Genomic DNA, 24,988 nt, shown 5'->3' on the forward strand with positions numbered 1-24,988 from the left:
CATACACCCACATGTAATGAAACACCATTTAGCGAGGAAGTGAAAATCACACAGCAATTCCCAACAGCCAGTTTTATGAAGTCATAGAATCAAAGACTTGGAAGAGACCACATGGGCCATCTAGTCCAACCCCCTGTCATACAGGAAAAGCACAAAGTATCCCTAACAGATGGCCATCCAGACTCTGTTTAAAAGCTTTCAAGAAAGGAGCTTCTACTACACTCCAAGACAGAGAGTTCCACTTATGAACAGCTCTTACACTCAGGAAGTTCTTCCTAATGTTCAGATGGAATCTCCTTTCCTGTAATCTGAATCCATTGCTCTGAGTGCTAGTATCCAGGGCAGCAGGAATCAAGCCTGCTCCCTCTTTGTTATGACACCCTTTCACATATTTATACATGGCTATCATGTCATGTCTCCTCTCAACGTTCTTCTGTAGGCTAAACATACCCAGTTCTTTAAGATGCTCCTCACAGGGCATGATCTCCAGACCCTTGATTATTTTAGTTGCCCTCCTCTGGATAACTTCCAGCTTGTCAATAGCACTTTGAGCAGGTGAGGTCTAACCAAAGCAGAATAGAGAGGCACCAGGACTTCCCTTGAACTAGATACTATATTTCTTTTGATACAGCCCCAAATCCCTTTGGCTTTTTTAGCTGCTGCATCACACTGTTGGCTCATGTTCAATTTCTTGTCTATGAAGACCCCAAGATCTTTTTCACATGGACTGTTGACAAACCAGGCACCACCCAATCTGTATTTTTATTTGCTTATTGCCAGTTCACTTGCACCTCTAAACATTAGGAAAAATAAAAGGAGGAGCAACCTCCACTTACCTAATTCTTTTTTGTTGGTACTAGTATGGAGTGGGTTTTTAGGGAAACGGGATGGGCAGTAATGACTGTATTCTAAAGGGAGTGGGGCTTTCAGGAAGAATACACCAAGAAAATGTCCTCCAAAAATATTTCTATTCAGTATTTATATTGAAGCAATCACTAGATCAGTGATCCATAATTTAAAATATCAGTGCTGCATTGTGACTAAATTTCCTAGTGATCTTGTTCATTATTGAAATTAATTGCTCATAATTATTTTGAATGCTTTTGATTATCTGGAAAGGATAAGATATATGGATGTAAATGAACAAGTAAAAGATTGTATCTTTTGTGTTCTCCTTGTGATTTTCCCACAGGCATCCCAACAGTGGAGACAGAATGCTTGGCCAGAGCGAATGGGTTGAATTGAATTCATAGGATCATAGAGTTGGAAAAGACTTCATGGACCATCCAGTCCAATCCCGTGCCAAAAAGCAGGAAAATCGCAATCAAAGCCCCCTCGACAGATGGCCATCCAACCTCTGTTTAAAAGCCTCCAAAGAAGGAACCTCCACCACACTCCGGGGCAGAGAGTTCCATAGCTGAACAGTTCTCACAGTCAGGAAGTTCTTCCTAATGTTCAGGTGGAATCTCCTTTCCTGTAGTTTGTAGTCATTGTTCTGTGTCCTAATCTCCAGGGCAGCAGAAAACAAGCTTGCTCCCACCTCCCTATGACTTCCCCTCACATATTTATACATAGCCATCATGTCTCCTCTCACCCTTCTCTTCTGAAGGCTAAACATGCCTAGCTTTTTAAGCTGCTCCTCATAGGGCTTGTTCTCCAGCCCCTTAATAATTTTGGTCTCACTCCTCTGGAAACATTCCAGCTTGTCAACATCTCCCTTCAATTGTGGTACCCAGAACTGGACACAGTATTCCAGGTGTGGTCTGACCAAGGCAGAATAAAGGGGTAGCATGACTTCCCTGGATCTAGGCACTATACTCCCATTTATGCAGGCCAAAATCCCATTGGCTTTTTTTGCCACTGCATGACATTGTTGGCTCATATCTAACTTGTCATCCACGAGGTGTGCCAAGCAGTATATGCCATATGGCCTCTCCTGATCCATCTAAACTAGCCTATTGCCTCAGGTTTGGTATAGTCAACTACAAGTCCAGTCAGCTTCTGCTTGTGGAACAGGATGGTGCCTTGCCTTTTGCCTCAAGCAACAAAAATGTATTGGGTGATTCCTGTTTGGCATCCTAATAAGGATTTAGTAATTAGTGTTGCTGACACTCCTTGCTGAAAAATCAAGCATCTCCTTGGGCTTATTCCCAAGTTCTTTTAGGGAGCAGCAGAACCCACCTTGCACCTATCTTCCATACTATGTTGGTTCCCACTCCACTCATCTGGGCTTCTTCTAATGAAGTATTCCAATAAACATTATAATATTCCCATTTTATCTCCTCAACAGCCTTATCATACATAAATTGTCTTGCTAATACTTGGGAGATTGAAAAAGAATGTAGCAACCCCAAAAATAAGGCAACGTGTAGCAATGTGGTGGTCATATCCTATGTTACTTCTGCTGCAAAAAAGACCCAATTTTATTCCCACTCCTCATAACCATTCTGCCTTAGAATCACAAGAAACGTCTATGTTGACAATTATCAGTTTTCAAAATTATAGTTCATCCATTAATAGATTTGCAATAGATTTTGTTGGGAAATGTGAGGTTTTGTACTGAATCACTCAAGCAAAGGAATCAAATTGGCAAGGCAGAGGCTGAACAAACATTAAACCCACAAATACCCATCTGCCAGTAGAGATATAATTGTAGACTTTTTGTATATATGTAGACGTATATTTTCTTACAATACTTGTCCATAATCATGTAAAACTAACATGAGAGAGTCATAAAAGGGAAAATGACTGCAAGTTAGTGATGCAGGAAGATAAAGAATGTGGAATAGCAAATGAACAGGAAGCTTTCAAACATGCAAACTGGCAATTACAGGATATACACACATAAAAAATGCTGGCTCTAACAAGACTGGTACAGATTTCAGATCCCTGGGTGCCTAACAACACCAAAGAGTAAATCTTCACACATATACCAGAAAAATTGTGTTGTGAAAAATGAGTGTCGATAAAAAATAAGGAGCATATTTCTCTGAAAAAGAATAGCAAGACATGGTATTTGTACTGATCACAAGTATTTGGGCTGTGTAAGTACTCAAAAGCATTGAGTCCTCTAACTTTGAGCACAGATCCATTTGACTAAGCCGCCATTTACAATTAAGTCATATAAGCCTCAATTTCGCTCATCACTGAGTTAAACTACTGTTGCTAGGAAAACGCTAGGTGTGAAGTCATAATATATTTATGGTATGGTCTTACTATCTATAGTTGAAACAAAAGCTTATTGCTTGAGTTTAAAGCCACTGTAGTTAATTTAAAACTGGAAGTGGGGGCTTCACAACTCATCTTATGCTGTTCAAAGGAGAAAAAGAGAATAGTGCAAGAGTCCAACACTTGCCAGAGCCCTGGTTTCACAATACATCTAAATGAAGCCATGAGTAAAGCTGTTCTACCATTTCAAATGAGGTGAATATTCAGTGTTGAAGTCTTGCTTCCTCTCAGAATCCTCAGAACGCCTGAACACTGTTTCATCTGATCATTCAAACTGTTCCTTTGATATTTTGGGTTGATCCTATCATTTTTAGGCCATTGGCAAAGATGTTGAAAGGTCGTTGAGAAGTCGATCCATCAACCATACAAAAGCAAAATCAGAGTTCTTTTTGCAAACAGAACATTTTTTTCTCACCCAAACAACTTAGTTACAGAAATTATAGTTATTACAACACTATTTTGCTGTCTCACAGCTGTCTCACAGCACTACACTGCTACAATGCTCCATGGATGTCTCACTGAGTAATGAGCATATTGGGTGAGGAAGGCGTAAGTTAGGGTGGGAGTATGTATTCCTTACCAAAAGATATCGTTTCCTCCTGCAGAAATCTGGCATGAGCTCAGACATCTGGACTGACCTCTATTTTCTGTGCTGCCACAATGCCCTTGCATCCCGTGCATGTATTGAGAATCGAAAAAGAAGGCATACTTGATTCTTTTGGCTTCCATAACAACACTTGGTTCAAAACTAAGAACCTGGTAGCAAGGGGTGTGGTATATGAACCTTTCTGCTTTGATGAGAGAGTTACAATCTAAGAGCTGAATCAGAAGTAGGTTTCTTCAGGAAGGAAGGAGGAGAAGAGAGAGTATTTATATTTGTGAAGGGAAAAATCCTTCAGGGAGGCAAAAGTTTGTCCTTGTTTTCTTTGGGCAGAAGCCCTGAAGCCCTGCAGCAAAGTGATTGGAATAATAAATAATACTGGAATACTTTGGTTCCAGAACAAAGGCAGTAGCTTTGATGTAATTTCAGTGAGTTATTTGTTCAAGCACACTCTATATTACAAGGAGAAGTTGTATGGCACCTCAAAAACTAACCATGAGCTTTGTGTATATGTACCTTCAAGTGGCCTGTGGTATGTGGTAACCCAATGAATTCCATAGAGTTTTCTTAGACAAGGAAGGAATATTTAGAAGTAGTTTTGTCAGTTCCTTCTTCTGAAATAGTCTATAGCACCAGGCATTCATTCGTAGCTTCTCATTCAAGTACTAACCAGGACTGGCCCTGCTTGGCTTCCAAAATCACACAGTATCTTGTGCCTTTGGGTTATTTTGATCATAAGATAGAACTTGCCCAATTATAGCTCATTAAACAGATTCTGTCCCTCCTAAAAGCTCATAACAAATAATAAGATTAAGATCCTCTGGGGAGGCTCTGCTCTCTGTCCCACCACTGTCACAGGTGCGATTGGCAGGGATGAGAGAGAGGGCCTTCTCAGTGATTGCCCCTCGGCTATGGAATTCCCTTTCAGGTGAGATTCGATCAGCCCCCTTCCTCCTGTCCTTTAAAAGAATGGTAAAAACCTGGCTGTGGGACCAAGCTTTCAGGACAGTGCAATAAGGTAGCAACAGGAAACCTCACCATGCCAACTAAACCGGATCTGGATGATTGAGATGGTGAAACAGTGGAATTTAATGTCAAGATTTTTTTTAATGCTTATGTATTTATGCACTGGCATTGAATGTTTGCCATGTGTATGTTGTGCTCCGCCCTGAGTCCCCTTTGGGGTGAGAAGGGTGGAATATAAATGTTTGAAATAAATAAATAAATATTTAAAAGGCACAAAGCAACACTGTGGCATTTATGAGACTTAACTAAAAAGAAATTCATCTGATGAAGTGTGCATATCCACATATCCACAAAAGCTTATGCTATAAATTTCTTCTTCCAGTTGCCCTCTTTATGCTAAAACAGATGAACACAGCTATCTCTCTGAATGTTACTACAAATGAAAAAAAGAGGTGATGGGATGGGAGTAGGAAACAACTATCAAGGGCTGAGATTAATACAGTTATTCTTCATTCATTCATTCATTCATTCATTCATTCATTTATCTTATTTATGTCCTACCTTTCTCTGACCTGAAGGGGACTCAAGGCAGCTTACACATCGCACCTCTGCAGTGCCTTAAAACATACAGTATTAACTTAAAATAACCAGAATTAAATTAAAACATAATAAACATAATTGAAATGCAATCCAATGTAGTTACACCATCCAGGGTCAAAGTCTAAGGCCATTTCATAGTCCAGTTGCACATTTTCCACATTAAAATTACTGCACTTCCCTGCTTCTCAAAAGCTTGCTCCCAGAGCCAGGTTGTTTTACTCTCCTTCTGAATGCTAGGAGGGAGGGGGCTGCTCTAATAACACTAGGGAGGGAGTTTCACAACCAAGCCCCCCCCCCCCCCTGAGAAGGCCCTGTCTCACATCCCCACCAGTCATGCTTGTGAAGAAGGTGGTACCAAGGGGACCAATTGAAGCTTCCGAACAGTCTTCAAAGGCAACCCCATGTAGAGTGCATTGCAGTAATCTATACGGGATGTAATTAGAGCATGGACCACCATGGCCAAATCAGGACTTTCACAGCCCTATGGTATGTCTTAACAATATATGAAGCTCTTGCACCTTTGGATATTGGTGACATAGAATAAATTCTTAACATAAAGGTATGACTTTTTTCAAGGTTTCCTGCCTGATAAAAAGCTTATGTCACTTAAAAGCCTACATTTCCTTAAATTAGCATCTTCAGCTGTCTTTTACCTCCATATTTGTTGCTTTATTTAGGTTTTGCAGGCAGAAATAGCTATTTTGTGGGTGTATGTGCACATAACTGTGATGAGGACAGTAAATCTGCTGACTTGATGGCAAAACCACATGTGCCCAGAAACTAATCTTGTGCTTATTTCCTCTAGTAAGAGGCTCAGTGACTTTGCCCTTTGTTGCTTTAATGTAAAACACAGCCCTTGGAGGCAGTGAGAAAAGTGATATGAACAATCCACCCCCAGTCTTTCAGTTCATGAAGCATGAGGGAAATAGTATATTAATCTCCAGGGCTACAGAGAGGCACACAGAAGAGAGAAGCAAGCTCTGAAGAAGAACAAAGATGAATCTATACAGGCATGTAGCCGGGGGGAGGGGGGGGCTTGGGGGACTTCAGCCCCCACCCCCCCCCCCGAAATTCTCATGGTGGTGCATTATTTAAACTGTTATGTTTATTCATATCATGATCGGATCACCATACTCAATATATCCCATATGCATGGGGTAACGATACAAAAGGTTTGCTAGCGTATACCCTCTTTCACTCAGACTCAGCCCCCCCCCCCCCCGAAACAAACACAGCCCCCCCCCCCCCCGAATCGAAATCCTGGCTACGGGCCTGAATCTATATAAACTTTGGGGTCACCAAAGAAGGAAGGAGAAGAAGAGACTGGATACTGCCCAAGAACTTGGCAGTGTTACTTCTTGGACTGCAGTTCCCAAAATCCTCCACCCAGAAAAAAAATCTGTGGCAGTGCTAGCCAGAGGATTCTGGCAATTGTAGTTTTTTGGGTTTTTTTAAGTGTCAGGATGACTGAGAATGTTCAAAGGTAAGGAAGCCAAAATGGCAGCAGTATTAGTCAATCACACCTTCCTAAGTACCCCAAAGGCACCAGATCCTGTCTAATCTTGGGAACTATCCAGTTACCCCTGGTTAGTAGTTGGATAGAAGACCACCAATGTATACCAGGTATTGTAGTCTATATTTTGAAGAAAGGAACTATTTTATTTTAAAATTGTTTTTCCAAATTCAAAAGGAGAAAATAAGGACTAGAGTCAGAGTTACTTGAAATGAAGCCTACATTGGCAGCTGTCTCTGAAATATTAATGTCACTGTAGACGGAACAAAGTTCACAAAATTTACATAATGATATTGTCAAGCCATGGCACCCTCCCCCCCCCCCCCCCAAAGAAAACCCAAGTTTCTGAAAAATAAAGAGACTGCAAGCAAAATATATGATTTTTAGGGTTTGTTGTGTGGTTTCCAGGTTGTATGGCTGTATTCTAGCAGCATTTTCTCCTGCCATTTCATCTGCATCTGTGGCTGACATCTTCAGGGGATCCTAGCTACAATGGTAAAAGCCATTGCAAAATACAGGGATGAAAAATAAATAAACTGTGCAAAAAGAGTGCTAAATACAACCCTTAATTTAATGCAATTAGATATCCGTGTATGTACCCTCGTGGTTACAGAAGAATCAGGTAGTAGGTCCCAATACTATTCTATTAATATGAGATTATGAAGACAGAAAAATGACAGTGATCAATTTGTTCCTCTATGTCTTTATCCACTTGTTTTGGGATATAATATTGTTCCAGATTCAAGCCCATATTATTAACTGCCCCCCAAAAACAATTTCTTTCTACACATTTCATTTTTTCTACTGCACAAAATGTATTCAGTTACATATTAGAATAATTCCTACCCTAGGTTGGGCAGGAAGCATGCTCCAGGTTCCCATATCAGCTAGCCAAGAAATAAATATCCTGGCAATTAAAGTGCAAGCCCACCCATGGAGGAAGAGGATGGGGTGTTTGTAGAGGAGGTGGGCTGAACTGTTGGGGGAGAGTTTCAGTAATCACCTCACCATGGAAGAAAGAAAAGGGGGAAAAGTAATATAACTGCAGTGGTGTCTCTACCATCCTCCAACCATAACTTGAAGAGTAGTTGATGTACAATTGGTGTTTTGAGAAAAAAGTATTTCATAGAATCATAGAATCATAGAATCAAAGAGTTGGAAGAGACCTCATGGGCCATGCCAAGAAGCAGGAATATTGCATTCAAATCACCCCTGACAGATGGCCATCCAGCCTCTGCTTAAAAGCTTCCAAAGAAGGAGCCTCCACCACACTCCGGGGCAGAGAGTTCCACTGCTGAATGGCTCTCACAGTCAGGAAGTTCTTCCTAATGTTCAGATGGAATCTCCTCTCTTGTAGTTTGAAGCCATTGTTCCGCGTCCTAGTCTCCAAGGAAGCAGAAAACAAGCTTGCTCCCTCCTCCCTGTGTCTTCCTCTCACATATTTATACATTGGCTATCATATCTCCTCTCAGCCTTCTCTTCTTCAGGCTAAACATGCCCAGTTCCCTAAGCCGCTCCTCATAGGGCTTGTTCTCCAGACCCTTGATCATTTTAGACGCCCTCCTCTGGACACATTCCAGCTTGTCAATATCTCTCTTGAATTGTGGTGCCCAGAATTGGACACAATATTCCAGATGTGGTCTAACCAAGGCAGTATAGTGGGGTAGCATTACTTCCTTAGATCTAGACACTATGCTCCTATTGATGCAGGCCAAAATCCCATTGGCTTTTTTTGCTGCCACATCACATTGTTGGCTCATGTTTAACTTGTTGTCCACGAGGACTCCAAGATCTTTTTCACACGTACTGCTCTCGAGCCAGGCGTCACCCATTCTGTATCTTTGCATTTCATTTTTTCTGCCAAAGTGGAGTATCTTGCATTTGTCACTGTTGAACTTCATTTTGTTAGTTTTGGCCCATCTCTCTAATCTGTCAAGATCGTTTTGAATTCTGCTCCTGTCCTCTGGACTATTGGCTATCCCTCCCAATTTGGTGTCGTCTGCAAACTTGATGATCATGCCTTCTAACCCTTCATCTAAGTCATTAATAAAGATGTTGAACAGGACCGGGCCCAGGACGGAACCCTGCGGCACTCCACTTGTCACTTCTTTCCAAGATGAAGAGGAAGCATTAGTGAGCACTCTCTGTGTTCGTCTACTTAACCAATTACAGATCCACCTCACCGTAGTTTTGCCTAGCCCACATTGGACTAGTTTCCTTGCCAGAAGGTCATGGGGGACCTTGTCGAAGGCCTTACTGAAATCCAGGTACGCTACATCCACGGCATTCCCCGCATCTACCCAGCTTGTAGCTCTATCGAAGAAAGAGATCAGATTAGTCTGGCATGACTTGTTTTTGATAAATCCATGTTGACTATTAGCGATGACTGCATTTGTTTCTAAGTGTTTGCAAACCGCTTCCTTAACAATCTTTTCCAGAATCTTGCCCGGTATCGATGTGAGGCTGACCAGACGGTAGTTGTTTGGGTCATCCTTTTTTCCCTTCTTGAAGATTGGGACCACATTGGCCCTCCTCCAATCTGCTGGAACTTCTCCCGTTCTCCAAGAACTCTCAAAGATGGTTGCCAATGGTTCTGAAATGACTTCCGCTAGTTCCTTCAATACTCTGGGGTGTAGTTGATCTGGCCCTGGGGACTTGAACTCATTAAGAGCGGCCAGGTATTCCTGGACGACTTCTTTCCCAATTTGGGGTTGGATGTCCTCCAATCCCTCATCCACTCCATCTTGCTGAGGTTGAAGACTCTCTTTTTGTGAGAAGACCGAGGCAAAGAAGGCATTAAGTAGTTCTGCCTTTTCCCTATCCCCTGTCAGCATTGCCCCATCTTCTCCTCGAAGAGGTCCTATCGCCTCCTTGTTTTTCCTTTTTCTACTGACATAAGAATAGAAGCCCTTTTTATTGTTTTTAATGTCCCTGGCAAGTCTGAGCTCGTTTTTTGCTTTAGCCTTGCGGACCTTTTCCCTACAGGTGTTGGCTATTTGTTTGAATTCTTCTTTGGTGATTTCTCCCTTTTTCCACTTCTTGTGCATGTCTCTTTTGTGTCTTAGCACAGTTAGAAGTTCTTTGGACATCCATTCTGGCTTCTTTGCAATTGTCCTATTTTTTTCTCTTTGTTGGCACGGTTTGCAATTGCGCCTTGAGTATTTCACTCTTGAGAAATTCCCATCCATCCGTAACTCCCTTGTCTTTTAGTATCTGTGTCCACGGAATGCTGCTCAGCGTTTCCTTCATTTTTTGGAAATCAGCTCTCCTAAAGTCCAAAATGCGGGTTTGACTTGTCTTAGTTTCGGCCTTCCTTTGTACCTCAAATTGCAGGAGCACATGGTCACTTGCCCCTAAGGATCCTACCACTTCGACCGCATCGATCAGGTCCTCCGCATTTGTTAGGATGAGATTTGTCCCAAAGGTGCTTAAATAAAGGCACTATGGGCTGAGTGGCCAGGAAAAAATAAATCCTACACTGCAGGACAGGCGGTTTTCTCAAAAAGAGCCAGATTCTATGTCACTGTTCTCTTCTCTGCCAGTGGTATGCAGTAGATACCATAATCAACCTTTTTCCTCTCTTTCTATGTTGAGGAAGCTGCAGAGGTGACATTACCACTTGATGTCTCTTATGGCATGACATGGAGCCTGACTATCAAGCACATCAAGGGACATCATCACCAAAAAGCATTGAAGCAGATGGTCTGAAAAGAGAATAGACCCTCCTAGGGTGACATGGGGACAATAGTGAAGGCGAGAGACAAGGAATGCCACACTTGATACCCCTTTGCTTTGCTATCTGAAACAATTGGCTCAGAAGCCTCATTGCTAGCACCAGCCCTGGAAAAATAACACACGTTACTTACTTGCAATGGAAAGTAGGCAAACTTCCAGAAGTTGGCCCATGGCTCACACATCATTCATCACCCAGGAACAGATGTATTTACTAACCTTACCATCTTACATATTCATATATCTGAAATAAATCCAGGCAACACTTCTGAGCTTAGGGCTAAACTAGTACAAGATGTGGAGTGGGAACCATAGCTTGGTAAAGTTACTTTGTCCCACGGAAGAAAAGCCTGGGCAACAGGACAATCCTCTTTCTAAAGTTACTTTGTAGAGTATAACTCCAAAAATCTTATAGCTAGATTAATCACCATGTTGGTTGCGGGGTTTTGGGAACTGTAGTTCAGACAGTAAGATTTCCAAGCATTGCTGGAGAGCTAAACGAGAGATACTGTCTTTTACTCTCCCACCACAGCCAGGGAATCCCCACTCCTTCTCCACCATTTCTGGGGCCTGTTCAGAGGAATGCTCAAGCCCAGCCCTGGATTTCAGAATATGTGTAGATGCCTCCTCTCTGACTTCTCCTACTGTAGGATAAACCAGATTAATGGTTTTACCCCACATTATGGACCTTAAATCTCTGGACATCATCTGAACGTCCAGGAACAGAGAATGCTAAAGACCTTGTGAAACTGCAGCACCCATAATTCCATAGCATTGAGCCATGGCAGATGGTGTTGTATATCATTAATTCTATGGGTTAGATGCATTCTTAATCAGAGGTAATTATACTAGGCTAGAATCAGTAGTTTTCCCAGTATAAGGAAACTTCCTCTATGATATCAGTAAGAATCACATGATCCTCCGGATGTTCTTGGACTCAGTCCCAGCAACTCTAGCCAGAATAACCAGTGGTAAGAAATGCTGAGGTTTGCAAAAGTAGCCAGAGGACCACATGATTCCCATGCCTGTTATATAGGAATTTCTTGAAAACTTAGAAAAGTTTGGAATTTAGAAATATCAAACAATGGCTTAAGCAAATTATACAATTCAAGCTCAGAGCCCCATTAGTCAATTGCAGATGTTTATTGAAAAAAATAAGAGAGAAGAAATAGTTTTATAGCACCATTAAGACAAATCTTTATTTCAATAATCTGTTCTTTCATAGACATCTTCACTCAATTTGGTTAAATGCTTAAAAATTGTATCAGCCGTTCCATGTGCATCGCCTTCTGAAAAATTGTGGTCTCATTACTTCAACTCTCCAGTGTGTTTTTCACTGCAGTCCTTTCTTTAACATATTCAGTTTCATGCAGTTAAACTGTCTAACTGGAGAAACCTTCAGCTTTTTCATACCTATCATTTACCCTTTAACATTAACATAGGATGGACATGGGACCCACTTTTCCCTTTTTCTAATTCTGTATACTATCAGCTCTCTGTATTTGCAGGTTTAACTTTTAAGATTTGATTTTTTGCAAATTTGGTTAATATGTTGGGTTTATGAATCTCTACATTCTTCAGGGGGATTCTATGGTTAATTTCCCAGAGATTCCTAGAGCAAGCACTGCTCTCTAATGGAAGCTGTCCACATCTGGTGGAAGATGACCACGGGGTTTCCACCAGAGAACATCTGGTGGAAAAGGACATAGAAATTTCTATAGAAGTATTCACCCAACCAAAAAAATTTTTTAATTTGTGTTTTTTCCACTTTTGTCAGGATCCTGTGCCCTTAATCTCAGCTAAAGTGGATTTTCCCCTGGTTTTAAATACTGGAATGTCCAGATAAAAGAACCTTAATAAAGGAATGTTGATAGATGCAGCTTTTCAGGAAGCAACTCACCTCTATAAATATAAAAGGAGTTCTGGTGCATTTTTCATTTAGGGCCCTTCCACACAGCCATATAATCCAGAATATCAAATCAGAAAACCCCACAATATCTGCTTTGAACTGGGTTATCTGAGTCCACACTCAGATAATGTGGGATTTCCTGCCTTGATATTTTGGGATATAGGGCTGTGTGGAAGGGCCCTCAGTCTGTCTCTCCTTGAAATGAAAAGTGAAAATACAGCCTTCCAGATGTTCATGAAAACCCACCCTCTTTAAATCTTACCAATCGCCAGGTGGGCTAGGGCTACTGGAAAGTGGAGTTCAACAAGGCCACATATCCCCCAACCTTGGTCTAAGAAATATCACAAAGAAAGGGACTGCATTGATCCACACTGCAATATGATACCACAAGGAAAAGAACTGTTTACATAAAGTTCCTTCACTACTATTACTTCTTTTCCTCCTAGCCAACTTCATAGACTACCTGAATTAGAAGTGATGAAACTGAGTTAAGAAATAGTTAAGTAAGAAATGTATTTTTTGAAGAAATGTTGAAGAAAAGTCAAATACAACCTTATACAGTACATCATGATGAACATAACTAGGAAAGAATGTTAAATTAAGTTTTAGAAAAACAAGCATTATTTTCTTGAAATGTTATTAATAAAGGATTATTGTAGTGAATTTTTCTAGATGTCTTTCAAAATCTCTTCCAGCCCTCTAGTACAAAAGTCTTACATGTAGGCTTGGCACAGGGGCATCTGTGCTGGTCCTGTCTTTTTATGCCCTTCCTCCATGCATTAGCACTATCAGGGATCCAACCTTTTTGAGTGAGAAAGTTTTCCACATTAATTCACTTGAATGGAAACAGAACCTTCTATGTGATCAAGAACCCAATTAAAGCAGGGTTCATGGTCAAAGAAATGTCTATCTTCAAATTATTTGCAAAAGCATCCTTGGAAGTAATTTGCATAGTATGAAAAATCTCAAAACAAGGATGGGATACTAAAGTAAGGATAGCATATGCAAGCCCATGCCCATGACTTGGCTATTTCTGTAATGACCTATTACTATGGGCAACCTCTTCTGTTCCCAGCCTTTCCCCTTGGAAATGACATTAGTAACACTATTTTTACTAGAAATTCTGAAAGGAATAATTCCAGTCCAATTCTTAATGTATAAATATGCTTCATCTACTGGGAATGCCCATTTTCCTATGTCTGCCTCTCTTCTATGCCCTAAAGTACATTACTGGACCATGGAACAGGGAAATACAGAGGAGTTGGCAGTGGTATCAAGATGAAGCAGGTACCTCTACACCTTTACCTTATTGGCAGACATTCAGAATTATAAGAAATTCTCACATCCCTACCAGTGATAACAGTATGCAATTCAATGCATCAACATCTGTGCACTGTTGCACAACACAGAGCATCCAGATTGTGGGAGCATGACGCTGTTTCAGCCAGCATACTCCCTGTTCTTTAGATGTAAACAGAATTTATTTGTTTGTTTGTTTACTTTGTTTTATATCCCGCCCTCTCTCCCTCATTGAGGGACTTAGAGTGGCTAACTCAAGGAACAATAATTACAGAGGGGACTCATTTTAGAAAGTCTCAAAACTCAGGATCCCACACAACCTCCTTGTGAAGGTGTTTACATTTGTCTTCAGTCTATTTAATTTAGTCAACACCTTCCTAAGAACATATGACTTCTCAGGCTGAGAAAGAGTAAGGCAAATGGAATGGTTCACAGTCACTCCTTCTATGGTTTTCTATGGAACGATGTCCTCTTGCAACTACTGTGAGATAGGATTTGTTCCGCTCAAAAAGTTCTCCTCAATCATCACATTTCAGTTACTTCCAAAACTGCCCAGCTGGCAGAAAAACAAATGATGGAATTATTCTCTTTCTCATACCTGCTGCATTTCCCTCTAGAACCTAGCCCACAAAGTTCATGGATGTGGTTGCTGAGTGCAGACAGTTTATGTATCTGCCCACAACACTTCGATAGGCGACTTTGTCAGTGCCTTGCCAAGGAATCAGAGTTGGCAGTTCATTCTTGCTGTAACTTGCTATCCAGGTTTTGTTGGATGCCTCTGGAATCACTTTCGTTTGCAGCACCGATACCACAGAACAAACCCGACAGCTCTGCATTCAATTGCAGGTGGAAATTGCCTTCTGTCCATTGGCAGGTGAACTCACAGTCATCAGCTCTTCTACTCTCTCCATGTTCAGATTAGGATCTGGCTCCTTTGATCCATTCATGAGAATCTGGCCATTTGGGCCTCCCTCTTGTTGTAGGGCTGGGAAAAGAGAAAAACCATTAGAACAGAAACAAACTGAAAAAGCAAATTAGACCATTACAATGACAGAGATGGAGTCGAGAAAGAAATCCTATTAAAATACAAGTGCTCACTGCAATTTTGTATAGTACTTCATATATCAAGAACTTTAACTGTAACACCACACTATTAGCTATAATAAACAGTTTTCCAGATCTGTTCATCTGATCTCTTCTTGTCTCTAGGAATACACTTCAATGTTCTGCAATTGTATTGGACATACAGTGTAATTTCATCTGAAACTGTAAAACGCTTCAGTCAAAAAGAGAATTCAAAAAAGAAAGATATAACATTTGATTTATTGATGGTGGGTGATATCTATATTTATGAACCTAGAAAACAAATATTTCAGAAAGTGACTATCTATTCATCATGGGTCACAATAGATGTTTTGATTTATTTATCACGTCAGAAGCTAATTGAGGGTACAGTTATAATGTATTTAAAAACACAAAGTTTAAAACTTGGCATTATGCTAAATGTCCTGGTCACTTGGCCACTTATGCTGGCCACTTGGAGTGCCTCTGGTGTCGCTGCAAGAAGGTCCTCCATTGTGCATGTGGCAGGGCTCAGGTTGCATTGTAGTAGGTGGTCTGTGGTTTGCTCTTCTCTGCATTCACTTATAGTGGACTCCACTTTGTAGCACCATTTCTTAAGGTTACCTCTGCATCTTGTAGTTCCAATAGATCAAATGTATCACAATGTATCAAAACAAATCGATGTTTTTGATACACATTGATTAAATCTTCTGACCTCATCCAAGCAGAAGGTGGTACAGTACAACTCTTATATCTGTGGAGTTCCTGGAATTACCATGAAATCACAAAAACACAGATAATAGTAAATCCTGCTGAAATGAATCAATTCCAGTGAGACTATGCCATAGAATTGTACTGGGGGACCTAGAAAACTCCAAGAGAGAACACCTCTCTAGCATTTCTAGCTCATCCAATGCAACAATGGTCAACCTCTGATTTAAGCATATCACAATATTATGCAGAGAATCTAGGAAAAGCTGAGATATACCATTTTTTTCTTTTAATGTAGTTAAGTAAAACTGTAGGCCTGTGGATATGGGAGTAGTACTGTATTTGTTTTAGAACTACTCATACACCACTGTTTAATGCTACTTCTTTGTATCAGACAGGTGAGATAGTTATTATACGAAAAATCCTTTGCAAAAGGCTAACAAACATAAAACAGAGCAAGGTGGGTGATGGGAGCAGCTGAAACCATGTAGATGGACTGACTTGGTTTCCATTGCTCCCTGCCTAGGACCTACAACCACCTTGACCTATACAGCTTCACTGGAATGCTATACATTTTCTGCTCCAAATCCATCTTTTTATCAGTCTAGCTGGATGGATTCCCCAATTCACTGGTCTAGGCATGCACTGAACAATAGCTTCACATTCATTACATTTCCTCCTGCCTGATGGGGATTTATAGAATGACAAGCCAGAGCAGGATTAAAAAAACAAACAAAAACAAGACAAGAACACCTGCAAGGGATTGGGGGTGGGGAGGACTATTGGCAAGACTTAGACCTAATGGTAGAGTTTCTTGGTGTTTACATACTAAATGGTACCATCTCATAGAAATGTGTGTGTGTATGTGCGTGTTTTTAAAAGGGGGTGCACAGGTGAGGAGTGCAGACTCCTCTCCATCACATTCAACTGCTTCCTCACAATCCTACTATTAAGAACCAGGTTTACTGTTAGGCCATTTGCTCCAACATCACGGAGCAGAGGCAGAGGGTTGGCAGGCCTGTTATACCATGTTATTCCCAATTCCTTTCAGGATGAGGAGGAGGCATTGGTGGGCTTCCCTTAGAATCATAGAATCAAAGAGTTGGAAAAGACCTCATGGGCCATCCAGTCCAACCCCCTGCCAAGAAATCTGTCATCGAGAAGCAGGAATATTGCATTCAAATCACCCCTGACAGATGGCCATCCAGCCTCTGTTTAAAAGCTTCCAAGGAAGGAGCCTCCACCACACTCCGGGACAGAGAGTTCCACTGCTGAACGGCTCTCATAGTCAGGAAGTTCTTTCTCATGTTCAGATGGAATCTCCTTTCTTGTAGTTTGAAGCCATTGTTTCGTGTCCTAGTCTCCAGGGAAGCAGAAAACAAGCTTGCTCTCTCCTCCCTGTGGCTTCCTCTCACATATTTATTCATAGCTATCATTCATTATACATGGCTACCTTGAATTCAGTCAGTCAACCAATTCCCAATCCACCTAACAGCAGAATTATGAAGCCCACATTTTACTAGCTAATGGGCATGAATGTCATGGGGGATCTTGCCAAAGGCCTGCTTCTCTTGCTCTGAGCATGAAGGCTCTTGAAAAGGAAGAATGTACAAAATGTGCAGTTGAATGTACAGTTGAAGATGTATGGTGGAAGTTGTAGCCCTCAACTATTTTGTACATATGTTGCAGTTTAGCAATATTACCTTGAACTATAACTCCTCCAGGTAGAATAGTCACCAAGTGGCTAGAGAACTGTCTATCCCATTACCAGAGCTCAAATGACATCCCTCTGCCAATTAAGTCTCCATTTTGATATGGACTGTAGAGAGAGTGCCATCTTGTTCTTTTTCTCAGGCAGCATTTACTTTGCTACTAATGCAATTCTCAAATATTGAAGCTCAACTGAGGAAAACTTTGCAGAGGCGTTTACCTCTCCTTTGAGCTCTTCTGGGCTGGAGTAATTTGTTGTTTGAACACACAAAAATCTGTCATCAAATTTAATTTGGTTATCAGTGATCTCTAGGCAAGCAAATTATATTTTGACAGAAATGGGTAAATTAAATGTGGGGGTGGGGGAAACCCCATGTTTTATAATAATTTTCAGTGGATAATGGCCATGTTTGACTAACTGAATATGCCAATCTGAAGTGAACATTATCAAAACAAATGGAGATGTGGTTACTATTCTTCCATTTATTTCCCTTCAGACATTTTAATCCACAATTTAAAGATTGCAGCAGCCAGTAAAAGAGTAAGATAAGGTTGAGTCATGAGTGAAACTCCATCTGCAATGAGTGTGCAGCATCACTGAAACTAACTTAATACCAGGAAACAGTAAAAATAATGTTCTACAGCAGTGTTTCTCAACCTTCCTAAAACTGAGACCCCTTATTACAGTTCTTCATGTTGTGGTGGCCCCCCGACTATAAAATTATTTTTGTTGCTACTTCATAACAGTATTTTTGCTACTGTTATGAATTGTAACGTAAATATTTAATATGCAGGATGTATTTTCATTCATTGGACCAAATTTGGCACAAATACCCGATACACCCAAATTTAATACTGGTGGGTTTGGGGGGTGGGTTGATTTTGTTATAGTTCTCCTACAATCAAAGAGCATTCTGAACTTCACCAATGATGGAATTGAATCAAACTTGGCACACAGAACTCCCTTAACCAACAGAAAATACTGGAATGGTTTGCTGGGCATTGACCTTGAGTTTTGGAGTTGTAGCTCACCGACATCCAGACAGCACTGTCGACTCAAACAATGATGGATCTGGACCAAACTTGGCACAGATACTCAATATGCCCTAATGTGAATACTAGTGGAGTCTGGGGGAAATAGACCTTGCCATTTGGGAGTTGTAGTTGCTGGGATTTATAGTTCACCTACAATCAAAGAACATTCTGAACCCCAACAACGATAGAATTGGGCCAAACTTCCCATGCAGAACCCTCACAACCAACAGAAAATACTTTGGTCTTTGGTGACCCCTCTGACACCCCCTTGCAACCCTCCCAGGGGTCCCAAACCCAAGGTTAAGAAACACTGTTCTACAGGGTTTTGTGCTATTATTTATAACACCCTATTCCTTCCTTTTAAAAAATTCTGAAACCTTGAACCTAAATGATAAAAAGGAGCTCTGTGCTTCAGTAATGAAGAAGCTGCAAAATAGTTGGCCATGTTGCATTCCTTTATTCTGGAGGTCCATACAATTCTATAAAAATGAGAATGGACTAACTCACAGGTATGCTTCAACTCCTTGAAACGAATGGAAAACCACTCTTTTCCCATCTGATTCAATCAGTTCAGCATAACTTTTTTGGACTACAACTCCCAGTACTTTCTCAGAAATTAGCCACACTGGCTAGGAGATTCTGAAGTTATAATCTAAAAAGTAACATTTCCAAGCAAGTACAGTATTTATTTTCTTATATCCCAATGAATTTGTCCAGTCAATGAAGATGACAAATTCACATGCAAGCAGCTGTGTGATATCAGAAGAATAATCATTTTTGTTTCACATTCTCCATATCCTCCTGCTAGACAGCCTCATATCACTTCGTGGTACCATTATAAAGTAGCTAAGTGTCAAAGGTTATTCTTTTCCGAAAGGGGGCATCATTTGGATCTTTGCTCTGACATGCCCTGACATGCCATTGATCCTTGGGCCTTCTCTTCCTAGGGTGACTAGTGGAAACAATCCCCATCTCGTGCACCCAGGCTTTGAAAAGAGCCCTTTTGATTATTATTTTAATATACAGTATATTGCTTTGGAGAGTCAATGTGGTGTAGTGGTTTGGGTGCTAGAAACTAGAGCAGGCATGGGCAAACTTGGGCCTTCACTCCAGGTGTTTTGGACTTCAGATCCCACATATCCTAACAGCCTCATGTCCCTTTCTTAAGCTTAAATGGCTGAGGGGAAAAGGAAAGGGCCTGAGGCTGTTAGGAATTCTGGGAGTTGAAGTCCAAAACACCTGGAGGGCCCAAGTTTGCCCAGGCCTGCTCTAAGTGGACAGCAGCAACTCCTCACTGTCAGGATGAGGTCTTTCTCAGGAGTTGAACCGTGGCCACATTGATAGAATGAATGCCGTTTGACACCACTTTAGCTGCCACAGCTCAAGGCTATGGGCTCCTGGGAGCTGCAGTTTAGAGATGTGCCGTCACTCTTAGGCAGAGAAGGCTAAAGACCTTGTAAAACTACACACACACACACACACACCATGATTCTGTAGCATCGAGCTTGTAAAACTACAACTTCCATGACTGCATAGCATTGAGCCATGGTAGTTAGTGCAATGGGGTGTCAGTTTTACAGTGTAGATGCCCCCCACAGAATTAAGAAAGAAGTTGCAGAATAAAAGGATGTGATCTGAAGGGGCATCTACACTGTTGAATGAATGAATGAATGAATGAATGAATGTAGTTTAACACGACTTGAACTGCCAGTGGCTCAGTGCTGTGCGATGACGGAAGTTGTCATTTTATAAGCCTTTGCTGTTGTCAAGTCAGTGGTTCCCAAACTCTGGATGTTTGGGACATCAACTCCCAGAAGAGGGTTGCTGTGAGTTTTCCAGGCTGTACAACCATGTTCCAGAAGCATTCTCTCCTGAAGTTATGCCCACATCTATGGCAGGCAAATCTCACAATCTCAGGATGCCTGCCATAGATGTGGATGGAGCATCAGGAGAGAATGCTTCTGGAACATGGCCATACAGCCTGGAAAACTCATTAAACCATAGAATCATTGTGTTGGAAGAGACCTTGTGGGCCATCCAGTCCAACCCCCTGCCAAGAAGCAGGAAAATCACATTCAAAGCAACCCCGACAGATGGCCATCCAGCCTCTGTTTAAAAGCCTCCAAAAAAGGAGCCTCCACCACAGTCTGAGGCAGAGAGTTCCACTGCTAAAACAGCTCTCACAGTTAGGCAGTTCTTCCTAATGTTCAGGTGAAATTTCATTCAGGCTATATGGCCATGGTCTAGAGGCATTCTCAGAGGATGCTTGTCATAGTTTTCAAATTTAGTTTGAAAGTAGCAATACAATTGATTCTGATCTTTTTTGTGTGTGTCAGGAGCAACTTGAGGAACTGCAAATCGCTTCTGGTGTGAGAGAATTGGCCGAGTGCAAGGACGTTGCCCAGGGGACGTCCGGATGTTTTGATGGTTTACCATCTTTGTGAGAGGTTTCTCTCATGACCCCGCATGGAGAGCTGGAGCTGACAGAGGGAGCTCATCCAAGCTCTCCCTGGATTTGAACCTCCAATCTGTCAGGCTTCAGTCAAAGGTTTAACCCATTGCACCACCAGGGGCTCCTATATTCCAACCTTGAATACTTTGGACAACAAGCTCCCAGAAGCCTCAACCACTTTGGCCAATGATCTGGGCATCCAAAGCACCTGGAGGACCAGAATGTTGGGGTCCTCCCTCCCTCCTTGCGATGCCAAGGGCTGGGTGGGCCTTCCTGGTCGCTTGGGAGCCAAAGAGGCGCCCATCCCCATACCTCAGTTATCTGTGTGGCAGCTGGAGCTGACAGAGGGAGCTCATCCGTGCTCTCCCTGGATTTGAACCTCTGACCTGTCAGTCTTCAGTCCTGCCAGCACGAGGGTTTAACCCACTGCACTGCCAGGGGCTCATATATTACAGCCATGAAAGCCTTTGACAACAAACTCCCAGAAGCCTCAATCACTTTGGCCAATGGTCTGGGCGTTCAAAGCACCTGGGTGATAGTATGATAGCTGGGTCTGGAAGCTCAGAGCTTTATGGAGATGCTGCAAAGGCGGCTGTGAATAAGGGAAGAGCGGGAGTGGAGTGAGAGCAGAGAGAGCAAAGGAAGGATAGAAAGTAGGGGATGCTTAGGGTAAAGGGGTTTGGGTTAGGGTAAGGGGTTAGGTTTAGGCTTATGGTACAGTTCAGGGTTAGGATTAGGGTGAAGGTTTCACCATTAAAGAACTCTTACATTCCTTCTATATTTTCTGTCTCCAGCCTGGCTTACATTAGCTAAGTGTCTCTTGCGCTAAAAGCGCTCCCGAAGGAGCGATGCGGCATCTCCGTAACGCTCGGAGCTTCTGGACCCAGCTATCATACTATTACCAGCACCTGGAGGACGAGAGTGTTGGGGTCCTGCCTTCCTCCTTGCGATGCCAAGGACTGGAGGTGGCCTTCCTGGTCTCTCGGGAGCCGAGGAGGCGCCCATCCGGGTCCCCAAGTTACCTGCGCGGCAGCTGTGCCTGGCGCGCACCACCTGCACGGCCTGCTGGTTCTTGAAGCGCGCGAGGGCGAGGGCGATGTCGGCCTTCCAGCTGGGCTCCTCCTCGGGGCATCGGAAGTCGATCTCCTCGCCGCCGTCGGTCACCAGGGTGAAGTAGACGCGCCGCTGCTTCCACTCCACGCACTCGAGGGCCTTGAGGCGGGCGAAGGGCAGCTCCTTGCAGCGCGTGGAGCCCCGGCTGCTGACCCCGAAGAGCCGCAGCCCCTTCTCGCCCAGCAGGCACCGCTTGCGCTTCCACTGCTGCAGGAGACCCCCGCTCCGCTTCTCCAGCACCCCCTCCCGCAGCACCTTCTCCGACGCCATGGGGAAAAGACGGCCCAGGGGAGCCGCCGCCGCCGCCGCTGCTTCTGCTCCGCCTGCCTTCCGAGGGAGAGCCGGGTTGGAGAGCCCGCCCTCCTCGCTGCGTGCGCCCCGTCGGAAGAAGGGCAGCCGCTCTCGCCTGGCTCTGCCTCTCCCTCCCGGCGGGATGGGCCTCGGCATGCCCGGTGCTGCTGCTGCTCCTGCTGCTGGTGCTGCTCCTGCCCCTGCTGCCGGGCGCCGGCCCTCCCTTCCCACTCGCATTCCTTTCCGGCTCAGCCCGCCTCGGAGCCTGCCAGGCCCCGCTCACGCCCAGCAAGGGACGGCGAGCCTCCGGGGAAGAAAGAGCACGCCTCCGGGGCCCAGGGGAGCGAGAGAGCCCTGCCCTTCGCCGCCGGAGCACGCTTCTGCTTCCAGCAGGCATGGGCAAACTTCGGCCCTCCAGCTGTTTTGGACTGCAACTCCCACCATTCCTAACAGCCGGTAGGCTGTTAGGAATGGTGGGAGTTGTAGTCCAAAACATCTGAAGGGCCGAAGTTTGCTCATGCCTGGCTTAGAAGCATCTCCTCCCAAAGAGGGCTAATGAATAGGCTTGTACTAAATGAGCCATCACCATGCAGATCCCACGAAACCTTCACCGGACAGTAAATACCCATAGAAGCATAGGAAGAGATGCTTGCAGGAAGACCTCAGCAAGCGAGAGTTCAAAAGTGACAGGCTAAAAACCGGAACTGTAAGCCATGGTTGATACTGAATGAGAGGCTCCCTCCTGGGCACGCAGAAGACTGAGTGACTTGGAAGGTGCTGAACAGACTGTGCTCTGACACCACGAGATGCAGAGCCAACCTTAAGAAATGGGGCCACAAAGTGGAGTCCACCACATGCAAATGTGGAGAAGAGCAAACCACAGACCACTTACTGCAATGCAGCCTCAGTCCTGCCACATGCACAATGGAGGACCTTCTTACAGCAACAACAGAGGCACTCCAAGTGGCCAGCTTCTGGTCAAAGGAAATCTAGCATAATGCCAAGTTTTTAATCTTTGTGGTTTTTAAAAATACATTACAACTGTACCCTCTGTTTGCTTCTGATACGATAAATAAAATATAGGGATGGAAGAGGCTCCATCCAGTCCCATAGATGAGGGGTCCCCAAACTAAGGCCCACAGGCTGAATGCAGCCTGGCCCTAAACATTAGACTTAGGGTTGCACAAAGTCTGAAAGGACTTCACAAAATAACCTTGGCTAGTTTGTTGTGAGGTTTCTGGGCAGTATAGCAATGTTCCAGAAGCATTCTCTTCTGACATTTCATCCACACCAGTGGTAGGCATCCTCAGAGATGGAAGGGTCTATTGGAAACTAGGCAAGTGGGGTTTATATATCTGTGGAATGTCCAGGGTGAGAGAAAGAACTCTTGTCTGCCTAAGGCAATTGTGAATGTTGCAGTTAGCCACCTTGATTAGCATGAAATGGCCTTGCAGTTTCAAAGCCTGGTTGGTTGCTGCCTGGGGGGAATCCTTTGTTGGAGGTGTTAGCTGGCCCTGATTGATTCTTATCTGGCATTCCCTTGCTTTTGGAGTGTTGCTCTTTATTTACTGTCCTGATTTTAGAATTTTTAATATTGGTAGCCAGATTTTGTTCATTGTTTTCCTCCTTTCTGTTTAAATTGTCCACATGCTTGTGGATTTCAATTGCTTTTCTGTGTAGCTTGACCTGGTAGTTGTTCGAGTGGTCCAGCATTTCTATGTTCTCAAGTAATATACTGTGTTGGTTCATCAGATGCTCTGCTGTGGCTGACTTCTCTAGTCAAAACAGTCTGCAGTGCCTTTCATGTTCCTTGATTCATGTTTGGGCGCTGTGTTTGGTGGTCCCTATGAAGACTTTCCCACAGCTGTATGATACATGGTAGACTCCTATAGAAGTGAGATGATCCCTCTTGTCCTTTGCTGAATGTAGCATTTGTTGGATTTTCTTAGTGGGTCTGTAGATACTTTGTAGGTTGTATTTCTTCATTAGCTTCCCTATGCAATCAGTGGTTCCCTTGATGTATGGCAAGAACACATTTCCTCTGGGTGGATCTTTGTCTTTACTCTTGTGGCTTGTTCTTGGTCTTTCTGCTCTTCTGATGCCAGTCCATTGTCCTGTAGAGCCCAGCCAAAAGCAGACCCACACTTCCATTGAAATACTGGTAAGTTTATATTGGTTAAAATTGTTCTGCATTTTCAGTACAGACAACCCCCCTCCCCCCCTCCCCAAGAAAGGTTCACCATCTTGGAAAGCTGCTTTAAAAGACATGCTGTTCCCAAACTATGAACATCAGTTCTATAGGCTTGTTCTTCAGTTTGATTTGTTTGTAAGTCGAAAAAGGTACATTTCTTAAGTGCAACTCCAGCCATATATGTGCTTCTGATGTTGTTTGATACAAACATATCATGAATAATGGTGACACGATACAGCCTCATGCAGCCTCATGGAAGGCCACATCTTCCTCTGGAAGGATGCTCCAGGAGGGAAAGATCAGTTAGAACAGAACTACTTATCATGTTTGGAGTTTAAAATAGGAATCTAGAGCCCAATGAATAAAGGAAAATGGGAGTGGATATTGAGAGAAAGTTGAGCATCCCTTCCCCTGTGATTACACATGCCAAAGTAGTCAGGGAAATTGCCAACTGGGAAACTAGAATTGCTTCTACGCTGTAGAATTAATTCATGTTTAATTGTCATGTTGCAATGCTATGAGATCATGGGAGTTTTAGTTTTATAAGTTCTTTAGCCTTCTCTGTCAAATAGTGC

The 24,988-nt window shown here is 43.0% G+C and overlaps 1 protein-coding gene across 1 annotated transcript; it reads right to left on the reverse strand.

The window, feature by feature from the left end:
- Positions 1-11,764: 11,764 nt before the first annotated feature.
- PHLDA3 (pleckstrin homology like domain family A member 3) lies at positions 11,765-22,367 on the reverse strand. Its single transcript, XM_060772541.2, has 2 exons — positions 21,841-22,367; positions 11,765-14,833 (listed from the first exon to the last, which is right to left on the reverse strand). Exons 1-2 carry the CDS (start codon positions 22,199-22,201, stop codon positions 14,685-14,687), a joined length of 510 nt encoding a protein of 169 aa, XP_060628524.2. The 5' UTR covers positions 22,202-22,367; the 3' UTR covers positions 11,765-14,684.
- Between the last annotated feature and the right edge of the window lie 2,621 nt (positions 22,368-24,988).

This window comes from Anolis sagrei, chromosome 4 (genome assembly GCF_037176765.1).
Source record: "Anolis sagrei isolate rAnoSag1 chromosome 4, rAnoSag1.mat, whole genome shotgun sequence".
NCBI classification, from domain to species: domain Eukaryota; kingdom Metazoa; phylum Chordata; class Lepidosauria; order Squamata; family Dactyloidae; genus Anolis; species Anolis sagrei.